Here is a 19,040-nt window from a genome sequence, read left to right on the forward strand (position 1 = left end):
AGTGTACCATGTATATTTGTTACAGAGGTCATTATTAACAAACTCATTTTGATATCTTCGTTAAGGATCAAACCCGGAATCTAGAGCACACTAGTTTTACACTCGACTGATCAAGCTAAAAAAAAGTTTAGGTTTGTCTGGGTTACATACTACTATCCAGGGAAGAACTCTTTCCAAAATGTCCGTTGCTTGTACCAATTCTTCGGAACATAACACAAAGTATAATTCCTGCGTTTCTACCTGGACGCCAATAATTTGTTTAATACCTCCACTAGTGATCAAATCTAGGACGTCCGGCTTACTACAGTAAAACACTATTATAACAAATCCCTGGGGACCAACTGAATCAGTTCGTTATATTGATAGTTCGTATTAAGTGTATTACAAATTTTTTATCTTTTCCTTAAAACTTCGCTGTATGAAAATATTAAAATGAAAATATTAGCAAGGACAAATTAAAAGCGATGCAATTATTTAAGTCAGTTAAAACTTTCTCCCGAAACTTTTCGCGTGAGGCAAGTGTGTACAAAGTAGGCCTACTAAAAACATCCTGACGTATTATTTTGAGACTCCAGAAAACGGCTTATCTCGTGTAAATAATCACTCGCTGTAGCACCACTAATTACGGAATGTTCCTCTTCTGTCTCTATTTTCTCCTCCTCTTCACTGTCTGCAATGTTCATAATGTCTTTTACAGCATCTGCATCAGTCATCTCTGACAAAATCGGTCGAGGTGACCTTTACCCCGGAAGCCTTGTTTTCACTAGCTCGTTGCTTGATGATAAAGCCATTGCATCTAAGAATGGATTAACAACTTGACATAAACATCGATAAAACAACTTACTTTATTCAGAAGTCATGGAAAACAACTCACCGATTCAATAGCTGTACAAATATATACCCTGAAATGTGCCCTCGGGCGCCTCTTGGTAACACAGTCGTGATCACCAGGGCGCTAAATTGGTTCATAGACAATATTTTGCTATGTGAAATTCGCAATATAATTACAGAATTACATAGAAGTAAGAGGAGAATAGCTGGGGAATCGGAATCAGTTCGTAATATCTATAAAACCGCTATAAGCTTGTTCGTACTAAACGTGTTTTACTGTATATATAATCTTATACTCGACCGATCAAGCTAGAGTAGTTCATTCTAGTGGTAGACAATGTATTTTAGATAGTATTTATATAATTACAGGGCTACATAATGTGTGATACTTCCATTATAACATGAAGTGTTGGATTTGTATAAATATTTGCTGCTTTTGTGGTACAGTGAATTTAGGTTATTACTAAAGTCTTAAGGTTTTAATGTGGTATCTGATGAAATTTGTACATACCCATGAACAGTAAAAATGCTGGAACGAAAGATTCTATTTTACAATACTTTTGTGCGAGTCTTTATTTTGACATTATTGATACAACAAAAGATGTTTGTATGTGTCCTGTTCTCATATGTGTATACAGATACGAGGAGACATCAGTTCTGTCCAGTCTGATGCACCTGAAGATGGTGACAACATTAAAGTGTCGGTGTGGCCTGGAAACCCTGAAGACATCAGACAATGCTCTGATTAACCTCTCCTATCCTGACTGTTCTCCACCAGGTAATACTCACCTCCACCAGGTAATACTCACCTCCATCAGGTAATACCTCCACTAGGTAATACTCACTTCCACCAGGTAATACTCACCTCCACCAGGTTATACTCGCCTCCACCAGTAATACTCGCCTCCAACAGGTAATACTCACCTCCATCAGGTAATACTCACCTCCACCAGGTAATACTCACCTCCACCAGGTAATACTCACCTCCACCAGGTAATACTCATGATCACCTCCATCAGGTTATACTCGCCTCCACCAGGTCCTGCTTACAAGCTTAGAACTTGTTTCGAGAATTTCAAAATTAGAATTGTACTCGATATAACCTAACAAAACCAGGCTAATTGGAGATCTAGTCTAGAGTACATGATTGTACTCTTCACATGAAATATAAATCAGAGAATTACATCAGATTAAATCAGCAATATAAAAACTGATATATCCGGTTAGTAAGACCTCCATGCCTCACCTGAAAACATAGTTAACAGAAACCAGGTGACATTAATTACAATGAGCTTATAACCGAGTATGAATTTGTACTTCATGTGTATTTCTAGGTCCTAACAAGCCACCAGTGATGTTCACGTTTGCCCAGGTGTTAAAACATAGCATGATGATGGAGCAGACAACACAAGCTTGGTGCAATGAGTGTAGTCGTTACCAGCCACACGTATGTAAAATCTTCCTTAACTTCGATGAAATTTGGCAGGAAGCTTCGAATTTCATGGCCAAAGGTCAACCAAAATTGTGAATTATATGGTCCCGACAGCACAGGGGCCTAAGGGGCGGGGCCAAAAGGGTCAAATTGTAATGAGTAAAATTTCAAAAATCTTCTTCTAAACTCCCAAATATGGTAGAATAAAAAATAAAAAAACTCTTCACAGATAGAAAGGTTTTAGGTCCTTTTAACCAAAATTGTGAATTTCATAACCTTTGGGTTTATAAAGGGAAATAACATTTTTGAGTATGATTTGTTCCAATTGCTATTGGAAATTATACAAACTTGGTTAGAATTATCAGTACGGTATGCCTGTTGTAAACTATGTGTATATTGGCATTGACTGACCCCCAGGGGCTTATGGGCGGGGCCAAAAAGGGTAAAATAAACTGAAATTTCAAGAAACTTTTTCTCAAGACCTAAATAAGGTAGAATCAAATACTCTTCATATATGAAAGGGTCTTATCTTTAAAGGTGCTTTACAAAAATTGGGAATTTTATGACCCTGGGGTCCCACGTTGGCGCCTTGGGAGGGGGTAAACTTAAAATGGTAAAATTAACTAAAATTTCAAAAAAATTCTTCTAAAAACCACAATAGTAGATAGAATAAAATGCACTTCATAGATGGAAGGGTCTTAAGAATAAAATGCACTTCATAGATGGAAGGGTCTTAAGGTGTTTTACCAAAATTGTAAATTTCATGACCCTGGGGTCTCAAGTTTGCCCATGGGTTTATATAGGGAAATCACGATTTTGGCTTTCATTTGTTTGATTTCTTTTGGAATTCATTCTTACTTTGTTAACATTATCACCATGGGATGACAGCTTGATGGTATGCACATGTTGGTACTGACTGACCCCCTGGGCTGATGGGCGGGCCAAAAAGGGTCAGTTAAATGAGCTGAAATGTTTCAAAACTCAGGTGACCGTTAAGGCCCATTGGCCTCTTTAATGGGTCTTTTGTTAAAAAAATGGAAAGGGGGGTTGTAAATGGATTGGGTCTTTATTCTGAACTCGGGGTAACCTTTTCTCAAATTTTGTTTCAGTGAAGGATTAATTTTTTTGTTTTTGTTTTGCATTTCTTTTCAGACACGACTGAAAGTTATACAAAATCTTCCTGACATTTTGGCATTTAATTGTGGTCTGGAAAATGTCAGAGACTTTGAATTCTGGCTTATTCAACAAATGGTAAGTTATTCAGAAGAAAATAAGAAAATAACGACAAAACGCATCAAGATCAGGCATATAGCATAAACACATTCTGTTGGTCTGGCTGTCTCTCTTTGATTAGCCTTCGTGTTTTGGCCCATTTCTGATCAAATGAATATAATTTAATTTTGCTTGTAACAAGCATTTTCATTGGCTCAAAAAATTATGTTATCATCTCATAACATAAATAATGACTGTGACGTCAGCGGAGTAATCGTTGTTCACAGGATTTTTTATTTATCAGTGTGTTTTTAATTATCTGGAGCAAAATAAAGATGTTAAACTTAATGAAAATGTTTCTTATCGTTGTTAATTAAATTATAAGGGTTAACTGTAATATTTTTTTTCATTATTGAGCAATAGCACAAAAAACTGGGGTGTACTCTTTTCATAAACCGCTTCGCGGTTTATTCAGAGTACACTCCAGTTTTTTGTGTTATTGCTCAATAACGTAAAAAAAATATTACAGTTAACCCTTAAATAACAATCATAAAACTGATTCCAGCATTTCTGGAACATATCTACAAAACTGCTGAAAAACATGATCAAACTTTAAATTAAAAATTGCACCAATTTAGAGATTACTTGTTACTTTGAATGGATGATTTACCACAGCCCATCTGATTTCCTCCGCTGTATATTATGGCTCCAGTGTGTGACTTTAATCACTACTTCTGTTACATCCTTCATATTGACTATTACCTCCAAACATCCTATAGAGTAATCTTGGCGAGATATCGTTCCAGTGACAAGGTCGTCTTGGTGAAGGAACTGATATACCATGTCTGTGTCGTTTTGGGATGTTGTTTCTTTTTCTCATAAAGGTTCTTTGCCAAAACTATGAGGTTATTATGAAGTGAAACGTGAAACATGTTTTAGACTTTTATCAGACTGCAATTAGTAATAAGTTTGACTATTGAAATGCTTCATTATATCGGACATAAATACATATCGTATACAGACAATATTTAAAAGAAAATTGTCAAGATTTAAAAGTTGTGTTTAAATCTAAAATTTAGTTAGTCCCCTTGCTTGTTTGATATTATTTCGTAAATTATGTCATCGTAAAAATCAGTTAATTTTGTTTGTTTCAGTATTACAGTTTATAGTGGATTATGTTTTAATGTTGATATTTGTACTACTAGATTTGTCTGTTTATAGCTGATCAAACAACAGAGAGAAGAGTCCGGGGAAAGTCTCTCTAGTACAAACTCCTCTCCACTAATGTCCACCTCCTCCCAGGTTATGTGTCGCTATGGACGCTCCTGTACGAGGAAGGGATGTCGCTTCAAACATGAGCCTGGCCATGGGTAGGTCATCAGAAACAAAAGCTTTTGCTTGTGTATCTTCAAAAGTTTTAAAAGTCATAGACAAAACATTCACTTTGTCAATTTTCACAATATATATTTATATATATATATATTTTTATTAAGTTGAGTTAAGGTAAGTTTCAGCAAATTATTCTTTGAAATGAATAGGATTTGTTATGAGTTCTGATAATTCGCTGCATGCATGCTGGAGCAGATGGCTATTGGCTATGCAGCCTGGCCATGGGCAAGTCATCAGAAACAATAGTTTTTGCTTGTCCATTTTCAAAATTTTTGAAAGAAAAGTCTTGGACAAAAACATTTGCTGAACTTTGTCAATTTTCACAGAATTATTATTATTATTTTTTTTTTAGCAAGTTTAAGGAAATTATTCTTTAAATATATTGTTCAGACTTCAGATATTTAGCTTCATGCATTCTGGAACAGATGGCTATGCAGTTCATTGAAAGATTTTGTTAACTTTGAAGGTTTCAACAGTGATAGAATTTATATCTTGAACAAATTGTGTTCATCTAGTGAAGATTATATTTACAGTTTGGTTGCTGTAAAGTTTGTTTTGATGTGTTTGACTTTGACCAAATATGGATGTAATTATTGAATAACAGGCAAGGGATACATGTTTTAATTAATTTGACATTGACCAAATATGGATGTAATCAGTGAACAACAGGTGAGACCGGTTCCAATGTGGGCCTCTTATTTAATTTGAATGATCTACTTGCCTTGTTAAGAAGATGTGCATGTTGTACTCTGTCACATGAGCCAGTATACAACACTATTAGGACACTGTCTTATTACAGAGATAAGGATAAAGAGCCAGAAGAAGATATGAATTCAATCTGGATTCCCATGGGCCTCCGAGTGGAACTCTCTAATGAAGGGAGGGTAGAATTAGTGGAAATTCCAGATGATGTATGTATTCAACACATGTCAAGTTAAAAATAAAATAGTTATTACCAGTAATAAAATATATTATAGTTAGACTATTGTTACAGTAACACCAGTTATATAATGTATAATAGTTAGACTATTGTAACAGTAACACCAGTTATATAATATATTATAGTTAGACTATTGTTACAGTAACACCAGTTATATAATATATTATAGTTAGACTATTGTTACAGTAACACCGGTTATATAATATATAATAGTTACACTATTGTTACAGTAACACCAGTTATATAATATATTATAGTTAGGCTATTGTTACAGTAACACCGGTTATATGATATATTATAGTTACATTATTGTAACAGTAACACCAGTTATATAATATATTATAGTTAGACTATTGTTACAGTAACACCGGTTATATAATATATTATAGTTAGACTATTGTTACAGTAACACTAGTTATATAATATATTATAGTTAGACTATTGTTACACACGTACAGTAACACCAGTTATATAATATATGATAGTTAGACTATTGTTACAGTAACACCAGTTATATAATATATTATAGTTAGACTATTGTTACAGTAACACCGGTTATATAATATATTATAGTTAGACTATTGTTACAGTAACACTAGTTATATAATATATTATAGTTAGACTATTGTTACACACGTACAGTAACACCAGTTATATAATATATGATAGTTAGACTATTGTTACAGTAACACCAGTTATATAATATATAATAGTTAGACTATTGTTACAGTAACACCGGTTATATAATATATTATAGTTAGACTATTGTTACAGTAACACCAGTTATATAATATATTATAGTTAGACTATTGTTACAGTAACACCAGTTATATAATATATTATAGTTAGACTATTGTTACAGCAACACCAGTTATATAATATATTATAGTTAGACTATTGTTACAGTAACACCGGTTATATAATATATTATAGTTAGACTATTGTTACAGTAACACCGGTTATATAATATATTATAGTTACACTATTATTACAGTAACACCAGTTATATAATGTATAATAGTTAGACTATTGTTACAGTAACACCAGTTATAGTAACACCGGTTATATAATATTATAGTTACACTATTGTTACAGTAACACCGGTTATATATAATATTATAGTTAGACTATTGTTACAGTAACACCAGTTATATAATATATAATAGTTAGACTATTGTTACAGCAACACCAGTTATATAATATATTATAGTTAGACTATTGTAACAGTAACACCAGTTATATAATATATTATAGTTCAGGGGTCGACATTAGCGCTTGTCCGATTGTCCGGTACCAGACGAAATTGATGTCGGACAAGTGAAATCATTAAAGTACTTGTCCGACGGGACAAGTAACAAATCTGTCATTGTGTTTTATTTATGTTATATTCTGAAGTCAAAACTGATTCAATACTCACTGTAAAATGAGTAAAAACTCCTTTAAATTGTGTTAACCATCGAACGGAAGTGAGTTGCATGCTTATTAAAGCTTCATTCGGAACTACATAGAAATGATGGCAGACTTCCGAGGGCTCTCGAAAACATGTTATCGGTATCACTAGTATGTTTGAAACGCATGCGAATGCTGTACATGTGAGAGCATTGATACTATGACAGATACCGTCTGCTGGAATCGTAATAAAAATGAATCAGTTTTGATATAATTAAGGAGGCTACAGATGAAGCAGACTATCGTGCCCTAGAAAACGGTGACATGTTTTAATGTTTTTACAGTAGTAAGTTTGTTTAATAAGTTTAGTCGAACAGTTCTTCATGAAAGTTAATTATTTTAAAGTACTTCATTCATCTGCTTTTAGGTAAAAAAAGGATGGTTTAGTAAAACTTAATAACTTGTAATAATGCTTTCTAGCTGTTTTATTGTTGTTAGTAATTATTATGAGTCAAAATTATGGCTTGCAGTGCTTACCTCTACACTATAATAAATCATCTCGCTGTTTACACATAACAGATGGAAAGTAGAAACACATGTAGGACAAGTGATTATTTCATTCGGACAAGTGAATTTATCTTATCACTTGTCCGAAGGGACAAGTGCAGAAAAAAGTTAATGTCGACCCCTGTAGTTAGACTATTGTTACAGTAACACCAGTTATATAATATATTATAGTTTGACTATTGTTACAGTAACACCGGTTATATAATATATTATAGTTAGACTATTGTTACAGTAACACCAGTTATATAATATATTATAGTTAGACTATTGTTACAGTAACACCAGTTATATAATATATAATAGTTAGACTATTGTTACAGTAACACCAGTTATATAATATATAATAGTTAGACTATTGTTACAGTAACACCAGTTATATAATATATTATAGTTAGACTATTGTTACAGTAACACTAGTTATATAATATATTATAGTTAGACTATTGTTACAGTAACACCGGTAATATAATATATTATAGTTAGACTATTGTTACAGTAACACTAGTTATATAATATATTATAGTTAGACTATTGTTACAGTAACACCGGTTATATAATATATTATAGTTAGACTATTGTTACAGTAACACCGGTTATATAATATATTATAGTTAGACTATTGTTACAGTAACACCGGTAATATAATATATTATAGTAAGACTATTGTTACAGTAACACTAGTTATATAATATATAATAGTTACACTATTGTTACAGTAACACTAGTTATATAATATATTATAGTTAGACTATTGTTACAGTAACACCAGTTATATAATATATTTATAGTTAGACTATTGTTACAGTAACACCAGTTATATAATATATTATAGTTAGACTATTGTTACAGTAACACCAGTTATATAATATATAATAGTTAGACTATTGTTACAGTAACACCAGTTATATAATATATAATGGTTAGACTATTGTTACAGTAACACCGGTTATATAATATATAATAGTTAGACTATTGTTACAGTAACACCAGTTATATAATATATTATAGTTAGACTATTGTAACAGTAACACCAGTTATATAATATATAATAGTTACACTATTGTTACAGTAACACTAATTATATAATATATTATAGTTAGACTATTGTTACAGTAACACCAGTTATATAATATATAATAGTTAGACTATTGAAACAGTAACACCAGTTATAGTAACACCGGTAATATAATATATTATAGTTAGACTATTGTTACAGTAACAGTTATGCATAACTTATTACTCCAAATAAAAATGGCCACAAGTATCCCATAGGACATGATGGAGAAGGGGCATTCTTTTAGCTAATAGCCTGCGTCTATTGGGGTATCACATATCATACTTCTCAGTATGTTCTTTATAAATATTGGTAATGATAACTGTCCAGTGTATTATTACCTAATTCAGAACTTAGTCACATGTCATGAGTTAATTTTAAACATTTTTCATCAATTTGTATTGTCTAAACATTATATAATACATGAACAGGAGCCGTTGCCAAAAGAGGAAGACCCAAACATCAAGTATTATGAACTGTATGCGACAGTGGCCCACATCAAGGATTCAAAGTCTGGTGGGAATTTGGTGACACACATCAATGTTGGAGAGACGTATCATTTCCGCAAGGAAAACGTGACCTGTACACAGTGGTATCTCTTCAATGACTTCTCGATTACACCAGTAGAAAAGGTAAGTCCCAAACCTCTCCAGCCTCCTCTATTACACCAGTAGAGATGGTAAGTCCCAAACCTCTCCAGCCTCCTCTATTACACCAGTAGAAAAGGTAAGTCCCAAACCTCTCCAGTCTCCTCTATTACACCAGTAGAGATGGTAAGTCCCAAACCTCTCCAGCCTCCTCTATTACACCGGTAGAGATGGTAAGTCCTATACCTCTCCAGCCTCCTCTATTACACCAGTAGAGAAGGTAAGTCCCAAACCTCTCCAGCCTCCTCTATTACACCAGTAGAGATGGTAAGTCCCAAACCTCTCCAGCCTCCTCTATTACACCAGTAGAGGAGGTAAGTCCCAAACCTCTCCAGCCTCCTCTATTACACCAGCCTCCTCTATTACACCAGTAGAGATGATAAGTCCTATACCTCTCCAGCCTCCTCTATTACACCAGTAGAGAAGGTAAGTCCCAAACCTCTCCAGCCTCCTCTATTACACCAGTAGAGATGGTAAGTCCCAAACCTCTCCAGCCTCCTCTATTACACCAGCCTCCTCTATTACACCAGTAGAGATGATAAGTCCTATACCTCTCCAGCCTCCTCTATTACACCAGTAGAGAAGGTAAGTCCCAAACCTCTCCAGCCTCCTCTATTACACCAGTAGAGAAGGTAAGTCCCAAACCTCTCCAGCCTCCTCTATTATACCAGTAGAGATGGTAAGTCCCAAACCTCTCCAGCCTCCTCTATTACACCAGTAGAGATGGTAAGTCCCAAACCTCTCCAGCCTCCTCTATTACACCAGTAGAGAAGGTAAGTCCCAAACCTCTCCAGCCTCCTCTATTACACCAGTAGAGATGGTAAGTCCCAAACCTCTCCAGCCTCCTCTATTACACCAGTAGAGATGGTAAGTCCCAAACCTCTCCAGCCTCCTCTATTACACCAGTAGAGATGATAAGTCCTATACCTCTCCAACCTCCTCTATTACACCAGTAGAGATGGTAAGTCCCAAACCTCTCCAGCCTCCTCTATTACACCAGTAGAGATGATAAGTCCTATACCTCTCCAGCCTCCTCTATTACACCAGCCTCCTCTATTACACCAGTAGAGATGATAAGTCCTATACCTCTCCAGCCTCCTCTATTACACCAGCCTCCTCTATTACACCAGTAGAGATGGTAAGTCCCAAACCTCTCCAGCCTCCTCTATTACACCAGTAGAGATGGTAAGTCCTATACCTCTCCAGCCTCCTCTATTACACCAGCCTCCTCTATTACACCAGTAGAGATGATAAGTCCTATACCTCTCCAACCTCCTCTATTACACCAGTAGAGATGGTAAGTCCCAAACCTCTCCAGCCTCCTCTATTACACCAGCCTCCTCTATTACACCAGTAGAGATGAAAAGTCCTATACCTCTCCAGCCTCCTCTATTACACCAGTAGAGATGATAAGACCATGGCCTCTCCTGCCAATTCTTGTTTGAGCTGTACATGTACCTTGCTAAAGTTGAAATTTCAAATTCTATTCTGTGTGTCACCATACTCGAATAAACCCACTCCCCTAGTGTGAAAGTTGAGAAGTTTGGCAAGAGCTTATTTGTGAACCAGCTTTTGCTAAGTTAATACTGTTTCAAAATCAATGAATTTGCAAAAGTGAGATAGTGAGCTTACAAATTAACACAATATCTTCCTTTTAATCTGATTGAATTTTATTGAAATCAAAATTTTGGTTTTACTATGATCAGCATTAACATGTTCTATTCATACATTGCTTGTCATGAAGAATTACATTTTATTTCAAAGCAAATATAGTTACTCATCCTTTTGACTAGAACACATATGAAACTACAAATGTTATCCTGGCAGAGGGTATAATGAAACTACAAATGTTAACCTGGCAGAGGGTATAATGAAACTACAAATGTTATCCTGGCAGAGGGTATAGATTAAGGAAATTTACATTAAGCTTGAGTAGGACTCATTAGGGCTATTCCGTTATATATTCAACGGGAGTAATCCAGAAGTAAAGAAATTTGATCTATACATGGTTGGTGATGGAGAAAAACTAACCTATTGTATAGTACTGTTTGAATTAAATCTCCTCTATGGGTTGTCACTGTTTCACAAATCTGGAGTCATCCCATTAGGCAGATATTTTTATGGAATAGCCATTAGAAGAAGTCGTTTCGATCTCTTTTCAATATAATATTACTCTCTCTGTTTTTTGTTCTTTCAGCATGAGGCAGTGCAATTCAACCTGGACTGGAAAGTACCATGTACAATTTATTTCATGAGAAGACAGGTTCATAAACATTATGACATACCAGGTTGGTTTAAGAAAAAATACAAGAAGTTTCTTTCTTGAATTTTACGTGTCTTTTTTTCAGTAGCGCTTACAGACAGTAAAACATTTCTCAAATTGAAAAAAAAAAAAAGTTCACAGTTATCCCTAGTTGGGTTGTAATATGTTGTTGTATTCTCCCTCTGTACGTCAGTTGTAAGATCCCTTGTGATCTCATACTGTCAGTATCAAGAGTACTCTTCAACTGTCTAGCAATGATTTAAATCTTGTTTTCCCTAATACAGTGAAGAATCCAATCTCTGCTGACATATTGTTTGATGACGTTGCTCTAGTCAACCCACAACGAAGGAAAGTGTCATTTACACCTCTAACTGCAGAAGAGCTTCCAAAAGAAGGGGACACTATCGCACTGGATGCAGAGTTTGTTTCATTGAATCAGGTAATGTTGTTGTTGTTTGATTTCAGATACAAAAAGAAGAAGATATATCTGATTCTAATTTAAACAGGCATGTTATGAAATAGATTGCGCAGCACGAGTGAAAAATATCAAAATATTAGCCACACGAGTGAAATATATTTGGTATTACTGAAGACACTGTTAGATATTCTGTTTATTACATTTTTTATCAACGAAAAACCTACCCCGTATGCTAACTAGGCCTACAGCAATAATTTGTAAATAAAAAAGTAGTTTCCCCTGTCCAGGTGCTGACATATATGTCGGGCTTTCTGATTGGTCAATTATTTTGGAATTTTCTAATCATTAATTTGATTGGTCAAATCAGCACTAGTGAAAAGTATCACTTTTATAGAATGAAGAATTTTTGATATTTCACTGGTAAAAATGCAATAAAGCATAATCTATTACAGAGTAAATTATGGTGTTACATGAAGATGCAAAAATATAACTATAATATCCAGAAGAATTCAATATTAGAAAAAATAAAAAGCTTAGATATTGCTTCTTCATACAAGTGTGTATAACATTTATACTGTGTTTTTAGTTTTTTACCAGTATGCTTCTTACAACACCACATTTTATCTGCTTTGGTTGCGAAAAAAATCACTAATGAATTTGATCTGATGTAATCTGTAACCTTTGTAGCCACATTTGTTGAATTGTGTTGCTGTCATCTACTTTATCACAGGAAGAATCAGAGCTGAGAAGTGATGGCACAAGGTCTACCATTAAACCAAGTCATCTGACTGTGGCGAGAATCTCCTGTATTAGAGGGTAGGTCAAAAATTTATTTACCAAACATTTCAACCAAAGAACATTATTGACGAAAATAACATAGATGTAATTGTTATATTGTAGATCATGAATGCATCATTGTGAATAAGATGTTTTAAAATGTTATGATGTATTAGCATGAATGCAACAAGATCATTGTGAATTAGATTCATCATAAAAAAACAAACATTTTGGTGACATTAAACTGTCCAATTAGTTTATCACAATGAATATGTGTTGACTGATAATAATTTCATAATTACCTATAGATTTGAATCCAAATATGCATATTGACAAGATTATTATCTTCCAGATAAAAGGATAATCCATGATTACCTCAGGTTAGCTTCTACGTGTTCATGTTTTCAAAACAACACAAGACATTTTAATGGATTCACAATATGCAAAATAGATCTGGTATACAAATTTTGCTTAGTGTGTGGAGATATTCGACATTTTTGAGGAATAAATGATATAATTTTCATATTACAGGCAAGGTGATAAATGCGGGGAGCCATTCATTGATGATTATATATCTACACAGGAACAGGTCAGTACATTGACTTAAGAAGGCTTGGATTTACAAAAAATGTCTCGTACTTTGTTGTGATGCCAATCTGTAATGTTTATACTCCCCAGGTATTTAAGGGTGAGAGGAGTATGTCAGCATTCACTATTATAAATTATGTGTGTGCGTCTTTCTCTCAATACCATATCCCTTCTACTCATTTTCCTATCTTTAATTTTCTTGTCCGCTGAAAGGCCGTTAATAATAATGATAATGAGTTTCAACCACTTGTGCTATTTATAACTCATAGATATAAGTTAGGTCATAGTAAGTGATAGTCGTAATCTTGTTTGTTTCAGGTTGTAGATTACTTGACCCAATATTCTGGTATCAAGCCAGGTGACCTTGACCCCACAGTGTCCTCAAAGCACTTAACGACCTTGAAATCAACGTACCAGAAGCTGAGATATCTGGTAGATGCTGGTTGTCTGTTTGTAGGTCATGGATTGAAGAAAGACTTCAGAGTCATCAATATCAGAGTAAGTAAAGGAAATGTTTGTTGGAGTCCTTAACCCAGTTTCTACTTTTTGTTGATTATATAAATCACGTGCAATTTTAGACCGATGTAAGTACACTAGATCTACATTGTATACCTGTTACTTACATTCTGTCTTTCTACCAATTTCTTAAATTTCTATTTCGAAATAAAGTCAGTAACTAATACAGATTCCCTATCATCTAGTTTAAACATATCATTACCAAGAGTCTAAGAATCAAAGGAAAAACTTGTCTAGATATTGTAAACTGATGACGTCAAGTGTTACAGTGGTATCGAATGACACAATGATAACACACTTGATTTCCCTCAAGGCAGAGGTAGAAGGTATATATGTAGTCACCTGCCTGACCACATGGTTTAATCAGCAGATACTATGGTTTCCTCCAACACTAAGACCTCTCATGTACTTCCATCTGGGCTATAACAAGAGGGATTGATATAAGTTGCTAAATAGAGTCTACAACTAGTGATTGTCGATCATTGAAGTGCAGTCTAAACTTATATGTATAAGATTTTGGCAAAGTAGTGAAATTTCTCATCAAGGGAAACAACCCTGACATTGGTGTGTGCTTCAGCTGATCAGTGGCAGTTATCTCCCCTACAATAACCACTACATGAGCCTGTTCGTTTATGTGGACAAACAGGTTTGTCAGTCTTTAAATGTAATATTTAACACATATATCTTGACTGACCTGAAAATGTTAATACAGACCTTGGTAGTCCTTGTCAAGGCTCGTCTCCTAAAGTACTACTCCGATTTTAAAGAAACTTGGTATTCATGATCAGTATCACATGTAGTTGTGCATCCCACTTTTTTTTTTTCCGAAAAACCGATTTTCAAAATGGCCGCCGGCTTCTCATTGGTTTTGGCGTGTCCGGACAACTCCTAAAGTACTACTTCGATTTTAATGAAACTTGGTATACATGATCAGTATAACATGTAGTTGTGCATGCCAATTTTTCTTTTCGAAAAAAAACATTTTTCAAAATGGCCACCGGCTTCTCATTGGTTGAGGCTTGTCCGGACAACTCCTCCTAAAGTACTACCCCAATTTTAACGAAACTTGGTATACGTGATCAGTAAAACACGTAGTTTAAAAAATGGGAAATAAATAGTTGCACTCCTGGGTCAGGCAGGGGACTTTGTATTGCTGTTGCAATACTATCCATCCTTGTTTCATAAATGAACAACACCGATCAAACTAGTCTGTTTGGACCGCAAAATGAAAACGGCCCATTTGTCCTGTTTGCCCAGGAAACAATTCACTCTTTGTGCTTAGTACCACAGAGTTTTTCAGTTATAGGGTACAAGTGTGACTTCAAGAGTAGTTCTTTTGGGATACTAGGATACCAAAGTGTTAACTCATAACCCATTACAGGTATATATTATCAGTTACATGTACTTCCACTCCATTTATATAATATATGTTTTCTACAGGTTCCCAAGGACCAAGTTATAGACACAGTAGAACTCTTCCACATCCCACGCCAAAGGATGATCTCACTCAAGTTTCTCGCTTGGTACTTCCTCAGTAAGTATTTAAAACTTTATTAAATATTAAGACATTTAGTGTTTATCAAACTGTATGTTTGATATCAAGCTCATCTATCTTCCGATGCTTTCTTAGGATCATCATGCTACGTGTCAGGGTAAATCTTGCAAAAAAATAATAGATCAGTTTGACCTATATTTGTTTTGAATGGTAAAAATGATTTGTAGAACACCTGTACTCACTATATCGTGTGGGACCATACAATTTCTCTGTAGGTATATCTTGGGAAGGCAGTGTTTTATGTATCACAAATAGTTCACTATCTTATTGTCACAGAGTTCGTCATAAAGTAAAGCAATTTCATAAGCTTTCATGTTTTCTTTATTTTTTCTCAATTTTTCAGAGCTGAATATCCAGTCTACAACCCACGACTCTGTTGAGGATGCACACACAGCTCTTCAGCTGTACCTCAAGTACCAGGAGATGTCTAAAGAAGGTATGGACAAAGTGCGGGCCACCATCAAGGAAATGTACGAAGAGGGCCGTCGTATTCAGTGGAAAATCCCAGACTTAGAGGAGGAAGAACAGACTGAGGAACAAGTTGCTCTGTTGTGAGCAGTGTAACATACTGGGAAAGTAAAAGTAGGATCTGTAGTGTTTGCAGCAAGATAACCAATGAAGTGCTTGTAAAGCGAAAGATACATACCAGTGATGCTGTGTGATTTACATGTAAAGTGAAAGTAACATACCAGTGCTGTTCCTTTGTGATTTATTTGTAAAGTGAAAGTAACATACCAGTGCTGCTGTGTGATTTATATGTAAAGTGAAAGTAACATACCAGTGCTGCTGTGTGATTTATATGTAAAGTGAAAGTAACATACCAGTGCTGCTGTGTGATTTATATGTAAAGTGAAAGTAACATACCAGAGCTGCTGTTTGATTTATATGTAAAGTGAAAGTAACATGCCAATGCTGCTGTGTGATTTACATGTGTAAAGTGAAAGTAAGATACGATTGCTCTCCTTGTTGTCCACCACCACTTACCAACTTAATGTACTCAATTACTGGGATTCTTATTTATTGTTTGGTAGCTTAAAAAGATATTGATGTTAATGTCAGTTTAATTACTGTGAAATTATAGGTTGTTAAGTATTTGGTGAGACGATGAAATAACAGAGTCATGTTTCCCAAACAATATCTCATTTGTCTACTTTTTAAGCATATGTTTGTTTACTTTTTCCTTGGCAAGTATTTCAGCATAGTGACTAACTGTATACATCACGGATGTAAACGTAAATATCACTTTCGTCTGTATCCGTATTGTACAGCTTATAACATTTATTGACTGTCATGCTTTTATCATCCTCAAAATTCCAGTGGTTGTTAGCTCACCTGGTCCAAAGGACCAAGGTGTGCTTATGCCTTACCATGGCATCCAACATCCGTCCGTCAACAATTGACTTCATCTTCCGATAAGAATTCAACCAAATTTGGTAGGAACCATCCCTATACTATGTGGCTGGGATTCAAATCTATACAAATGATGGGGCTGACCCCACAGGTGCCAGAGTGGCAGGGTCAAAAAGTGTCCATTTGGCAATATTGATATTAACAACTTCTTCTCTGGAACTAAGCAATGTATGACATTGATATTTTAGTGGTTACATCCCTAGGTGGCTTGGATACAAATTTATACATGGGCTGACCCCCCAGTTGCCTGAGGGGCAGGGCAAAAGGGAGCAATTTGACTATAGTATATTGCTATAAACGACTTCTTTTATTTTTGAAACTGTTGAGATCCCCCTAACCATATATACCGTAGTATTGTTAGCCATCAAAAGATAAACACATTCATGCTGTAAAAATAGGCCTTGGACTCTTTCTCCACCCCTGAAGACTTAGTTCCTTTGTTATAACTTTGAAGCTGTTGAGATCCCTACCCCATAATCTTATGTAGCATTGCTGGGCATCAAAAGATGAATATAAAAATAGACCCTCACTCCAAAAGACTTAGTTCCTTTGTTATATCTTTGAAATATTTGCTCAAATCAACCAGGTGACTGATACAGGCCCTATGGGCCTCTTGTATTAATGTACAATGTGAAGGGATGTTAAAATAATTGAGATTGTATCACTTGGATCTTGTGTATCTAACCCTTTATTCCCATTGTAAATCTTTCCTATTTTTCTTATCAAATTGTATCAGGAATATGAAATTGACATTATGGAATGATTGTAACTTGAAGTTATCAAAGATTAAAATTTATTTTCAACTGCACATTAATGAAAATCATGTTGAAATGTAAAGGCCAATATTGAAATATATTTGTTGTTAGAGAATTGTGACTGAACTATGTATAGTGCTAATGGATAGAAGCCTGTGCATGTATACACACAAATAAATAAAATATTGAAAAGTTTTTAATGGTATTCTTTATCCATGGTTCGTACAAGTGATAAAAAGTGCCTGAATTTTGAGTCAGTGCAGGAAAAGAGCTTGAATTTGGGGTCAGTGCTGGGAAAGAGCTTGAATTTGGAGTCAGTGCTGGAATTTGCTCACGAGTGCTTGAAAAGTACTTGAATTCATACTTGCTGTGAACATGCTTTTTCAGATTTCTAAAAATAAGTAATTTATCAACAAGGAAATTATGAAAAGATTTTAATCATCAACATTATCTACCTAATTTTTGATAATGTCCAGATTGGATTATTTGGTTATTTATTACAATAAGTCTTTTGAGCACTTCACATACATGACTCAATTTTTTACTTTTATCATATTAAAAACAAAAAATACCTCAATTCCCTACAAGTTTTGACAAAAATGCACCTGGAAAATTGAGAGAAAAAAATGCTGGAAAAGTTCTTGAAAAGTGCTTGAATTTTGGTATGAAAAATTTGTATGAACAGGTGTTTTTTCTGTAAGTATGGAAAAGATTAATACCTACATGAATTATAATACTTACAAGCAAAAAGACCATGTCCAAAAGTAAGCCCTCACCTTTACAAATTATTCAATTTCTAAACGGTTATCATCCGGAATGTTGCTCACATATAATCCTTTCCCAAACTTAAGTTCTGAAATTTTGCACGAGATGGTGGAATTAACACAGTACTACATGATATATGTATAGAAAACCCCCTTTTCCATGTTTACCTCTGTTTTGACCATCCTATATATTTTTCTGACTTTCTTTTGGCCTGTAGATTCAAGAATGAAACAGCTTTATAATGAAATTATAATAATTATTGTCATATTTTATCAGTTATTAATATTTGAGATCCTGTTTAGAAATATAATTTTATCTACAATCTTTAATGTGTACATTCCCCTGAATATTTCGGTGACATTAAAGATTATGTTTACGGTAGAAAGTTGCAATATAATTCTTTATGGTCAGAATCTGGCTACATTCAAACGTGAAATTGAAGGAATGAATAGCTCTTCCATTAATTCAGTCAGAGGAGAAGTTTGGTAACAAGTCCACCAAGCAGGACCGTGGTTAAGCTATGCCAATCCGA

The 19,040-nt window shown here is 34.6% G+C and overlaps 1 protein-coding gene across 2 annotated transcripts in view; it reads left to right on the forward strand.

The window, feature by feature from the left end:
* Positions 1 to 17,938, forward strand: part of LOC117343450 (PAN2-PAN3 deadenylation complex catalytic subunit PAN2-like) — a 32,025-nt gene extending 14,087 nt beyond the window's left edge. For both annotated transcript variants that reach the window (XM_033905806.1, XM_033905807.1), the window contains 13 exons: positions 1,470 to 1,609; positions 2,166 to 2,278; positions 3,416 to 3,514; positions 4,697 to 4,845; positions 5,664 to 5,775; positions 9,246 to 9,446; positions 11,659 to 11,749; positions 12,009 to 12,163; positions 12,873 to 12,958; positions 13,451 to 13,508; positions 13,826 to 14,005; positions 15,464 to 15,557; positions 15,922 to 17,938. In XM_033905806.1, the coding sequence (XP_033761697.1) occupies positions 1,470 to 1,609; positions 2,166 to 2,278; positions 3,416 to 3,514; positions 4,697 to 4,845; positions 5,664 to 5,775; positions 9,246 to 9,446; positions 11,659 to 11,749; positions 12,009 to 12,163; positions 12,873 to 12,958; positions 13,451 to 13,508; positions 13,826 to 14,005; positions 15,464 to 15,557; positions 15,922 to 16,133 (1,690 nt within the window). In that variant the 3' untranslated portion in view covers positions 16,134 to 17,938. The remainder of the gene's footprint in view (positions 1 to 1,469; positions 1,610 to 2,165; positions 2,279 to 3,415; positions 3,515 to 4,696; positions 4,846 to 5,663; positions 5,776 to 9,245; positions 9,447 to 11,658; positions 11,750 to 12,008; positions 12,164 to 12,872; positions 12,959 to 13,450; positions 13,509 to 13,825; positions 14,006 to 15,463; positions 15,558 to 15,921) is intronic.
* Positions 17,939 to 19,040: the final 1,102 nt, after the last annotated feature.

Source organism: Pecten maximus, chromosome 15 (assembly GCF_902652985.1).
Source record: "Pecten maximus chromosome 15, xPecMax1.1, whole genome shotgun sequence".
Lineage (NCBI taxonomy): Eukaryota > Metazoa > Mollusca > Bivalvia > Pectinida > Pectinidae > Pecten > Pecten maximus.